Source organism: Phragmites australis, chromosome 23, assembly GCF_958298935.1.
Source record: "Phragmites australis chromosome 23, lpPhrAust1.1, whole genome shotgun sequence".
Taxonomy (NCBI): domain Eukaryota; kingdom Viridiplantae; phylum Streptophyta; class Magnoliopsida; order Poales; family Poaceae; genus Phragmites; species Phragmites australis.
Window position 1 is genome coordinate 4,591,244 of NC_084943.1, and position 12,215 is coordinate 4,603,458.

At 43.6% G+C, this 12,215-nt stretch overlaps 1 protein-coding gene across 1 annotated transcript; it reads right to left on the reverse strand.

The window, feature by feature from the left end:
* Positions 1 to 2,443: 2,443 nt before the first annotated feature.
* Positions 2,444 to 10,903, reverse strand: LOC133905838 (stromal 70 kDa heat shock-related protein, chloroplastic-like). Its single transcript, XM_062347610.1, has 8 exons — positions 10,304 to 10,903; positions 9,236 to 9,488; positions 5,083 to 5,162; positions 4,518 to 4,660; positions 4,311 to 4,409; positions 4,004 to 4,193; positions 3,381 to 3,779; positions 2,444 to 3,062 (listed from the first exon to the last, which is right to left on the reverse strand). The coding sequence occupies exons 1-8, from the start codon at positions 10,832 to 10,834 to the stop codon at positions 2,646 to 2,648; spliced, it is 2,112 nt and encodes a 703-aa protein (XP_062203594.1). The 5' UTR covers positions 10,835 to 10,903; the 3' UTR covers positions 2,444 to 2,645.
* Positions 10,904 to 12,215: the final 1,312 nt, after the last annotated feature.

Genomic DNA, 12,215 nt, shown 5'->3' on the forward strand with positions numbered 1-12,215 from the left:
CTCCTTTGCATAGTCGTGGAGGGTTGCTGATGTAGAAAGCTTGAGGATTCAACGCTCATGTAGGCGTGAATGGCTTGAATTGACTTAAATTGGCTTGTCCTCCGCAGGGTCCTCTGGCTCTGTATATATAAGGGGTCATCGTATCTCTTCTGGACTCCTTCCTTATCATTTTTAGAGATAAATTTTTGTGTTTACGAGATATCCTAGGTACCTACATGCAGTTTCTATATATCTAGGGATTCCTATCCCAGGCACAGAGATATGCCCCGAGAATATAGGAAACCCTAGAGGATCCGTATATGATAGTTTTATATTACCCATGGTTAGGGAAGATAAAACTTAGATGATTAAGCCCTACTAGTTGCAGCTGATAGATACACTGTAGAAAGGCTTGATATGTGAGTACATCCTTTCTAAGAGGCTTGCTGTGGTGAATGTGGCTTCTATATTGCATTTTCATATTAACATTACTGCCAAAAGCTGAAGGATGCCAGCGTTGAATTTACGATTTCTTCGGATAGAATGAAATATTTTGTATCACTCGATGGTTATTTACACCTCAAAACAAATTGTCCTTTTTTTTAGTTGAGGTGCTTGAGAAGTTCAGTAAAATTCAGAAAAACTAGTAAAATCACATTGCCCAATTGATGAATTGTTCTGAAATTATGTGAGTAGCTTTGTACTTAAAGAAAACACTGACTGCTACTATACTTTACTTTTACCTAACTTTCTATACAAGGATGTTATTGTTCGATGTGTGCATTGTAGACAGTAATTTAGTTAGCATACTTATGGACAGTGAATTACCTGTGATCCTCAAGAAAGGACCTACGTAGTGAGTTAGAGTGGCACATTGTTCAAATAGAAGCCTGATTGAACTTCAGCATAGTTGTTTATGAAGTATAATGATTGCCCATCTGAGGGGATGAGGTTTCATTGAATGTACATGTATAAACTATAAATTGCAGTGTCACAAGTCTATAGGAACTTTTGAACATTATAGCAAAGTGACGCTATTTGCCGTATACATAATGGTCCAAAATACACTTATTTTGTCTTACCATATAAAAAATTCCACGTTTTGCTATGCTATTTTCATAATGACACCTTATTTAGCATTACTAAGATAAAGATGCAAATCTTTAGACAATAACTAATGCACATGAGTAATCAATATCCATATCAGTAAGTTTGAATGAAGAGTAACTTTGATTCTGGATTTATATCCTAGCATGAAAGTTTTTGAATATTTAGAAAGAAGTTCATAGGTGCTAAAATTAAGGGTGCAACGAATATCAGCCCAGTATTTCCATTGCCAAAATGTTGAAATAATCGATATAAAGTTTGCATTTTAATACTTCAGGTAGGGGCTCGTGGGCTGCACTAGGTCTTTCATGTGATGCATGTTTTTACCACTTGGTTGCCGAAGTTTGGATTTCCTAAGTTTTTTTAGATACTATGTAATATAGCAGTATGCTACCACTGCAGAACTATTATGAGAAACAATTGAATTCAAATAAAGTTGTCTTTTTTTATCCTCGAATTCTTTTCTCCTTGGTCATTTGTGAATGGAAGAACATGTTTCTCTTCTTTTGAATTGGATAGCTCCATTTTTACTATGCTGTGTTGAACTTTGTGGTTTTTTTGCGAGGAAAACTTCGTGGACCTTAAAACCTTGTTTTCACCCTATGCAGTAAGATAGGGCCTCAAACCATATTCCCATTATTTTTTAAGGCAAACCCCCTTTAAATGCAGACGCAGAGCAGTGGTACTCTCTGTAGTATAGGGGGTAGAACTCTGATGCAAAAATCACTGCACTGTATGGAGATGAATCACGATTCACGCGATGGAGATGAACTTCCTTTCCCTGCACTGTAGAAGTCAAAAGAAAGCAATGGAAAAAGGAGCATCGATTGAAAAAGGTATTATTGTACTTTTCTGCAAAATGTCGATAAAATCGTTCGACCAAATCCGTATGTTTACAGTTCTGGTCAATCTTAGTGAAAAATCGAACATGGGAATTCATTGTTGGTTGTCTGCACCACAGATGAATTACAAACATTTCTAGTGGCAAGATAAACGCCGAGTGCTCCAGCTAGGAAAAATATGAAGAGACCAAACATCAGTAGATTTTACGTTCCTTTTTTTTTCTTCTTGAACGGGACATTCAGTTCTTTGTAGCATGTTACGTGCAGAGGTGTAGGCGTGTAGCGGTAGCGTCTAAATCCCATCGAGATTGAGTTATTTGGAGCTGGGCTCTACCAAAGAGTACGGAACATTCCTTATGGTAGGAAACGTCAGCAAACACGCTATGCTCGCAAAGAACCTGTGATTTAACATCGACCAAATATGATACAGGAAAGCATTGGCAATCATTTGTCAATGGCACAGCAGACAGGCACCTAATCTGGTCATCACTTGTATTGCAGAAACATCTTCTAACTAGCTAATCAAAATCTTTTGCCCTTCTTTGATCTTTATAGGGCATTCTTGCTGATCGTTGATTCAAAATCACGAGCAATGTTGGCAATCTCTATCAATTCCATACTAGATAGCCTATAATAACATTTCAAAATACAAAAAAAGGAACAATTTGTTCACTCCCTAGTACCACCCTTGCTCAACACATGACCATCAATCACCCCTCAATTGCTATCTGCGAAGTCTGCGTCAATGACATCTCCATCACCAGGTCCCTTCTCACCAGAGCTTGACGGTCCATCACCAGGCATAGGCCCAGCGTCAGCGCCAGGAGTAGGCCCTGCCGCTCCGGCACCAGGCTGGTTGTACATTGCCTGCCCGATCTGCATTACCTCCTGGTTCAAAGCAGCGATGGCATCCTTCATGCTCTGTGTTGATCCACCAGAAATGGTGTCTTTGAGTTCCTGGAGCTTTGCATCCACCTTCTCTTTCACAGGAGCAGGGACTTTGTCGCCGAGCTCCTTAAGTTGCTTCTCAGTCTGGTAGACTACTGAGTCAGCCTGGTTTTTGGTGTCAATGGCATCTCTTTTCTCTTTATCCTCCTTTGCAAACTTGTCGGCTTCTTCCACCATTCTCTCAACCTGCAAAAAGAGGGGGTTTAAGAAGGCATCGTCATGCACCAACATAGGCACTGATTTTAATTGTGCGGACAGTAAAATACTTCAACACTACACAATGATACAATGGCATCAAATAACAGTTTGACACTTATACCATAAAGGAACTAGCATCAAGATCCTACATCATGACTAAAAAGCATTGCTTACCAACCAGAAACCAGCACATTACATCAATACAACAAGAAAAACCTAGCAAAGTTCCTCCTGACCACCAATACAGCCACAGTTTGGTGCAATTATGAGACACAAGTATGCCTAAGCACTAGCAAAATAACATACCTCGTCCTTTGGTAGTGTACTAGCACCAGTGATGGTGATATCCTGTTTCTTTCCAGTGCCCTTGTCAATAGCAGCAACAGAGAGAATGCCATTTGCATCAATGTCAAACTTGACTTCAATTTGTGGGACGCCGCGTGGTGCAGGAGGGATCCCATCCAACCGGAAGCTTCCAAGAGACTTGTTATCCCTGACAAACTCTCTTTCTCCCTGGAGAACATTAATCTCAACACTTGTTTGTCCATCTGCAGCTGTTGAGAATACCTCTGATTTTGAGGTGGGCAATGTCGTGTTCCTGGGGATAATCTTTGTCATCACTCCACCCAACGTCTCCAAACCAAGAGATAATGGAGTAACATCTAGAAGAACGACGTCTTTCACGTCTCCCGCCAAAACCCCACCCTAGTATTACAATGGAAGCAGAGTATATTAAATGAGGTGTCCCAGACATTGAACAAGTCAAAATGGTGTTTTACATTGTAATTGGCATGCATTATGCAGCTCTGTTTAAATGAAGCTAAATAGATCAGCACATACTCATGTAGGAAGAAACATGAATTAAGGACTATTCATGTAACAATTATGCTCTGCAACGCTAAATCACATTTGAGGATAAAGAAAATCACCTGCACGGCTGCCCCAAGAGAAACAACCTCATCAGGGTTGACTGTAACGTTGGGGTCCTTGTCAGTAAGCTTCCTCACAAGTTCTTGCACTGCAGGGATTCGGGTGGATCCACCCACAAGAATAACTTCATCTAAATCACCAACAGACAATTTGGCATCTCTCAAGGCATTATTAACAGGAGTTTTAAGCCTGTGACCACAGAGAGAATGTCAGTGAAGCCTTTAAATAAAATGAGCATACACAGAACCACTGAACAGAATGATTTTAAAAGTAATACTGACAGAGTCACAGAATGCCCATGATTACCTGTCAATAAGGTCTGAACACAATTCCTCAAATTTGGCTCTAGAGAGGGTTGCCTCAATGTGTTTCGGCCCATCAGCAGTAGCGGTAATGAATGGCAAGCTGCGTTTAAGGCATTCAGCAATTTCAAGTGATAGAGTTCAACAGTTGAGTAGAAGAACATTATTGAAGTTTGAACATCTTTGTAAATACAACTGGAAATAATCCTACCTAATGTTTGTTTGTGTCAGCGTTGACAATTCCATCTTAGCTTTCTCTGCTGCCTCAGTAAGCCGCTGAAGGCCTTGTTTATCCTTCAGAAGATCGATGCCTTCATCTTTCTTAAAGTTGCTAGCAAGCCAATCAACAATTCTCTGCATAAGTCAAGGGTAACATAATTAAGATACTGGAGACTAACCGTCCTAAAAAAATGTGGAACTTGTGAGGAAGCAATTGTACTCATAATGTCTGAAATTTGTTAGATTGACTTCAGCATTCCAAACGAATGGTACTACACTACAATGCCATTTGACTTCTCACATGTATTGCTCTTTCAGAAATTCAAACTGCATGTTTATGAATTCTAATACAGGAGTCAGAAATCTAGCATAGGGTATACAGGAGTTCATCCTTACAAGAGCTGTGTAACCAAAAGGTAAAGACGCAAGTGTAAAAGTAACCAGTGATTTAACCGTAACGCTTCACAACATATAAAGCAACAAAATGGCATCAGTTGAGACAATTTGAATTCTCGTGTAACTATCTGCTAAAAAAGAATGGAGGAAAAATCACACACCTTATCAAAGTCATCACCACCAAGGTGTGTGTCACCAGATGTGGAAAGCACCTCAAATACACCATCTCCAACCTCCAACACTGCAGGATGGTGTTGCTTTAGTAGTAATAGAAGTATACACCCCGTCTCAAAAAGAAAGTATTTGAAGTAAGATAGTAAGACACAGGCAGAATATATCACTATTTTCATAAAGAATAATACAAATGAACGTAGAAAAAATTCAACATGGATTACACCATGGTCTGGTCAAAAACTCAAGTTGTTATTTTGATCAAAGAAACATTATTGACTATGCAGTTCAGCAACATCCAATATGAGTTGACTAGACAAATAAAGCGATCCAAGAGGACACTCAAAATTCTGAGATCCCCACCTTATAATTTTTTTTTTAATTATTACTCTTGTAAGGTAGACCATTTAACTAAATGTTTCTCTTTAATAGTAGCTCCCATTTACATGTTCATCACAGGAAAACAAAAACACCTGGCCCAAAGATCCATAGCCATACTGTAACATCCCAGTTTTTTAGCCAAAAATCGAATTTCAAAATCTTTGTAAAAGAAATCAATTTAAAACTATCTCAAATCTAATTTCAAATCCAATTCCAAAAGACAACTTTTTCTTCTCTTCTTGGGCTCAGCTCATCTCTTTCTCTCAGCCCAGCCCACTCCCCTTCCTTTTTCCTTTTTCCAACCGGCCCACCTCTTTCTCTCCCTCTCGCCTTTCTATTTCCCGCAGCCTAGCTCCCCCGGTCCACTCCCCTTCCCTTTCTTCCCCGCGTGCCAGCCCGGCCCAGCCAACCCGTTCCCTCCCTTCGTCCTCCTCTCGCTCCTATCACGCACGCGCCCACGCCTACCGCTCTCGCCCGAGCCACTGGACTCGCCGCCTGCCACCCACCCGCTTAACTCTACCACCGCCGCACCGTACCTAAGCTGGAGTCACCGTTCAAACCGGCGCTCCTTTGTCACTGCCACCGTACGCGGTGACCACGCCCAGAGCACCGCCGATCAAGCGCACGCGCGAAGTAAATACCTCACTGTCTCAGCTGACGAACTTGACTCTTCCCGCTGCACACTACACACGTCCAAGCTTCTACACCGCTGGCATTAACCCCCCCCCCCCAGACGATTCACCTTGCCATACCACGCGCGGAGCTCCGCCGTGGATCCCCGCTACCAGCTCTGTCGTTCCTCCGCCCGGCTATAAAAGTCCAGCCACTCGCTCCTTCGCCTTTCACCGCCTTCCACCAAGCTCACAAGGCAAGCTCTGGCCTCCCTCCCTCACCTCTTTCCCTCTCTCGCTGTCTTTCCCCTACGCCGACAGCGCCACCATCAATCCCCTTCCCCAGAGACGACCGCCGATCAATTGGCCTAGCGGAAAGCTTCACCGAACCTCTCTGTCCCTCCTTCGCCCCTCTCCCGAGCCAGCGCCAAGCCGCCATGGTCGCTGAAGCTCCTCCACCGTCGCCAGCCATCGTGGAAGCTCCTCTAACCAAACCAAGCGTTCAGATGCCTTTACCGTACCACATATGAGCCTCTAGTGCCCTCAAACCCAAGCCAACCCGTCTCCCCGTGTTTCCCCTATCAACCGCCGCCACTCCCAACTCCGACGAGGCATTAGCACTGTCCTGGCCGACGACGACAACGACGACATTCCCCCTCACCAACTTCGTCGTGCCAAGACGATCATCCCAGACCGCTCCTCAATCGAAACCGAGGCCCAGAGCCGCCGATGGCGAGTTTTCTGACGAGCTTCCACCGCAGGACCCCTCGGCGCCTCCGTCTTGCGCCGCCCTAGCGACACCGCTTTCTCGCACCATCATCCGAGCCACCGCCGTCCCTTCTCTCTCTATGTGTAAATCCGACAGGTAGGCCCGGCCGACTAACGCCGTCGCCTCGTACGTTATCTCCCCTCGAGCCGAACGGGCCGCCTCGGCCTGGAACCCAGCCCAGCAACTGAATCCCATAAACCAGAGCCAGCCCACCGTGCACAGTAGCCTTTCTCAATTTCCCAAAAATCAGCTTTTCCAGAGATATTCCGGGAATATTCTCCCTTTATCCTTTTCTCGATTTAAACTGCCGACCAACTTCCAAAGCCTATATTTCCTTTGTTTCAACTCCGATTTCAACGATTCTTCCACCGATATTCATCTAGATTCAAATCATATCAATTCATACCAGCTTCATATTTATTTCAAATTTAATTGTATTTATTTGTGTGTTGTGTTGTTGTCTGTGTGCCGTGTTTTAGAAACCAGAGAGTTCGAGGAGTCGGGAACGCAAGATTTTGAACAGGACCCCCTCGAGGACTTCAACAAAGGCAAGTCTCGATCGGTTTCCCTTTGATCATGTTGAACCCAGTTTTATCACAACCCTAGCAGCCATTTTCCACAGATTAATTACATGAAGTATTACTTGCTAGCATAATTTAAACTGTTGAGCTAGTTATGTCCTATTCTAGATTAGCCAACCTGTTTGTGATCATCATAAATATAATCTTGGTAACCCTAGAACAATCGTCTCAGCTACTTTATTTACGCTAAGACGATTACCTTGATACTAGTATGCTTAGGACGATAATCTCTACTGTTATTTCATGCTTAACCAAATATAGCTTTGCGAACTGTGTAAAACTTGGTGCTTGGTGTTGCATGAGTTGTGGAATGGAAAAACTTGTTGGATATTGATAATAACCGAGAACTGGTTAGAGCTGGAGCAAATCAGGGTTCCGCTGGGAACGCCTTGGGACTTGAAGCGCTGCCTGTGTGGCAGGCTTCATGAGAAGTGCTGCCTGTGTGATAGGCTTCATGTGGAGATGTTTGACTTAACTCATTTAAGGACCGAGTAGATGTGACATCCTACAGTCTTCACAGTACAGTCACTCGACCCTGTATGTGGTATGGCTTAGTCTAAACACCGCCAGCTAGTCTACTGATCGCCCGGATGCAGGTGTGCAACAGGAAACCATGGAGCAGTGAAAGTAGGTGCATGCTTGGCAACCCGGTTAGAGGCCTAGTTGAAGGTCAGGAACCCCTGGTTAGCTCCCGTGGGCAGCTAGTAGGATGATGTTATGGTGGGTAATGGCTTTTTTGAGTCGCACTACCATAACGGTACTATGTTGCCAAACTCAGCTTGTGGGTAAAGTGTATCACTCTACAAAAGTAAAACTATTCGAATAGCCATATCCACGGTCATGGACGAGCTATGGTTCGGTCACAGCAACTAGCTTGGGTTGCGTGTGTTTCCTTGGTGAGTGTGTGGGCAAGGTGGGCCCTTTTTTGAAGAATAGGTCCGGTTGTGTGTCGTGAATTGCCATAGACGGAGCAGTGTCCAGCAACATTAAAACTTAGGTACTAGTGACTTTCACGACCCCCCCCCCCCCCGGTTTAAGAATACTGATATGATGCTTTCACAAAACTGCTCATTGGAAAATACACCTTTGCATGTGTAAATTTGGTATTTTCGCAAAGATTACAGCTTATTCCTTGCCGATATCATATGCATGTATTTATACCCATGTCGTAAGGCAAGGATTGGGACTTGCTGAGTACGTTTGTACTCACTCTTGCTCGTGCTTTCAGAGGACAATCCGGACTTCACCGAAGCAGGCGATGAGGCTAACGAGTAGGTCTCGATCGCGTCCACCCCCGAGTTGCCTGTGGAGTGACGTGCCTTCATGTTGTTCCTTCTGTGCTCTCTGATAGCATGGATTCTATTAGCCACAAATCCTTTACGTATTTTTTGGATGGTAGATCCTTCTCACCACTCCCCGTGTTGTATGACTATGGTACCATCTGTCGTAAGACTCTTATTTGTCAGCGGCTGATCCAGGGACTGATATAATAATGGTTTTAAGCACCGGGGGTAACCCGGGGCGCTTCACATACTTTATACTCTGGTTAAGCAACATAAAGTAGCACATAAGCTCGCACTTATACTCAAACTGGACAAACCAATCCTTACAACTCAAAATGGGCAAAATGAAACAATGTTGCACGTTTCATATAACTGGATAAACATTCAGCACTGGAATTCTAGTTCTGATTTAACTAAAACTGAAAGATTTACCACAATGGTATGATAAGATTATGATCCATGGATTCAGAAGTAAAGCAATAATAGAAGAGAAAACAACAGATGAGGCTTTTGCATACCAGAGACATCAAAGGTACCACCTCCCAAGTCAAAAACTAGAATTGTTTCGTTATTTTTCTTCTCAAAACCATAGGCCAATGATGCAGCAGTAGGTTCATTTATAATACGAAGAACTTCCAGTCCCGCAATACGGCCAGCATCTTTTGTTGCTGTCCTTTGTGAATCATTGAAGTATGCTGGGACTGTAACCACTGCTTTTGTAATTTTCTCATTAAGAAACTTTGATGCATCATCCACCAACTTCCTCAAAACCTGTTGCGGTAATAAATCAAGATAAGTCAAATGTACAACTTACTTTAAAAGTAAAACGATAAGTATCCCTAGTGTGTTGATTTCCAATTTAAGGTCTTGTAACTACTCAAAGTAACTATAAAGATGATGAGATCATCGCATCATATACATTCAAAAATTAACTCTTTCAGAACAGATATATACAGAAACAAATGAATCAATTGCTTAGCTGAAACAATGACTTTTCAGTGTACACTAGTACTGGAAAATATAAAACCTCAATGTTGATATAAATGAATATCATAATGCCTCTTGTTTTTAGACTGAAATCGGAATACTAAGCCCAGTTTGGACCACAGCGATTTCATAGAAAACAGTTCATTTTCCACAGCATTCTGAGAAACTCCCCGAATTCAAACGGACCCTAAATCTGCAAAGGATCAAAACTCAATAGCATATCACAGAGTCTAGCATGGACTCTCCCTTGCCTAATTAAACATGAAAGCATCTGCATTCAAATGCAATTGTGTTGAAGTGACTAAACACACCTTGTACCTCAATCGCTTGTAATTGATTCTATGTATCCAGTTGCATCATGAACAATATTCAATATGGTGCATCTCAACAAACAATTCGCAAGCACAATAAAAAAAGGTTCCAAGTTCTACGCGCTATCAAAATTGATAAGTTGTTCCATGTAGCATGTACCCAATTGACAAAACCCTACAAATCATCCTAAAGTACCCAATTGCGTCCCAAACAAACTTTCGATACAGTATATATCGACAAACTTAAACTTTCGACAAATGGTAAATGGGAAAGTGGGGGTCGGTAACCTGCGCGGATATCTCCTCCGCGGCGAACTGCTTCCCGATGGCGGGGCAGTCGAGCTTGACGTTCCCGTTCTCGTCCCGCACGACGCTGTAGGAGACCTGCTTGGCCTCGTCGTCGACCTCGGCCATCTTGCGGCCGATGAAGCGCTTGACGGAGAAAAAGGTGTTCTCCGGGTTGACCACGGCCTGGCGCTTGGCGATCTGCCCCACCAGCCGCTCGCCCGACTTGGTGTACGCAACGACGGAGGGCGTGGTCCGCGCGCCCTCGGCGTTGGTGACGACCGTGGGTTTGCCGCCCTCCATGGCCGCCACGGCGGAGTTGGTAGTGCCCAGGTCGATCCCCACCACCTTCTCGCACGTCACCCGCAGCGCGGTCCCGCGGGGCCCGCGAGAGGGCGCGCGCATCCGCACCGCCGGCAGCCGCCTCCCCACGAAGGGCGAGCTCGGCGGCGCGGCTCCCCTCCGCCGGGCGAGGAAGGGCGAGGCCCCGCCTGCGGCCATTGCGCCGACCTGGGAGGAGGTGAAGGCGGCCATGGCACGCGCGCGAAAACCCTAGCCTTAGCGAGAGGAGGATTAGGGCGGACAGGGGAGTAGGAGGCGAGGGGATAAGAGGGGGAAGGGGTGAGGGGGAAGTTTTGTATCGGCGAGGACGGTGGGGGTAATTACTTTTTTACCACCCTCCGGATGGCACAATCTGAAATACTACCACTCTACCTGATGTTCTCTCTCATTTACCATCTGTGCCCACACAAATACACTAACGGTATAAATAGTATCCAAGAGCTAAAAAAATATATCAAAAATGTGTCAATTTTTGTATATACTCTATAATTCATAAGCAATCCATTTTAACTAGATTCACTAAAAATCTTGTGTAGAATTCAAACTAAAATTCCCTAAAAGGTGCTACTTTTGTAACTTTTAGTAATTTGTAGGTTTCAAAAAAATTCCAAAAAATCTGAAAAATTTACTAATATTCCTCTAATATGATGTAATAATTTATAAAATTATTTCTCACCCTATTTTATAAGTGAAAAAGTGACTTCTCACGCTGGGTTACTGATAAATGTGTATTATAAAGGAACTCATTTTTTCACTTATAACATAGGGTGAGAAATAATTTTATAAATTAGTACATCATATTAAAGGATTGTTAGTGATTTTTTCAGATTTTTTTGGAAATTTTTGTGAGGCCTACAAATTGCTAGAAGTTGCAAAAGTAGCACCTTTTAGGGAATTTTAGTTTGAATTCTACACAAGATTTTTAGGTGGATCTAGTTAAAATGGATTGCTTATGAATTATAGAGCATATACAAAATCGACATATTTTTTGGTATATTTTTTTAGCTCTTGGGAACTGTTCATACCGCTAACGGTGTATTCGCGTGGGCACAAGTGATAAATGGGGGAGAACATCCGGTAGAGTGGTGTTTTAGGTGTGTCATCCGGGAGGGTGGTAAAAATTAATTGTCCCAGGACGGTGTGGCAGGCTAACGGGTGGGGACCAGCGGGTTGTTTCATAGCTAGTGGCGCGGGTGGGGACCAGCGAGTTGTCTCACAAGTGTAGTATCTAAATACACACTATACTTTATATGTATATATCTGATATATATCTACTGAAGAGGTTACGAAGCATTTGACTCCATTGGCAACGGGCATACTACTCCTATTGTGATCCACAGGCGTCTGAGACTATTCGGAATAAATCATATTTTCCCTCTACAGGCGAGTGCGAGTGGGGGCTCGACCCCGTCGGTTTGACTCACAACTGAAGTGTTACCGTCGTGCTACCAGCATGTTCGTTGGCGCGAGGTAGTTGGCGTGTGAGGTTGGCAGCGGTGACCGTGGACAAATGCACAACCCGATAGCGGCACGACCCATTTCAGCTCGTTAGAAAAGCAGGTTGTGCCATGCT

Coding starts and splice junctions, on each gene's coding strand:
- LOC133905838 (XM_062347610.1), bottom strand. CDS start 10,834: ATGGCCGCCTTCACCTCCTCCCAGGTCGGCGCAATGGCCGCAGGCGGG. Junction 4,410..4,517: donor CTGACACAAACAAACATTAG/GTAGGATTATTT, acceptor CCTTAAACGCAG/CTTGCCATTCATTACCGCTA. Junction 3,063..3,380: donor GTACACTACCAAAGGACGAG/GTATGTTATTTT, acceptor CTCTTTTTGCAG/GTTGAGAGAATGGTGGAAGA.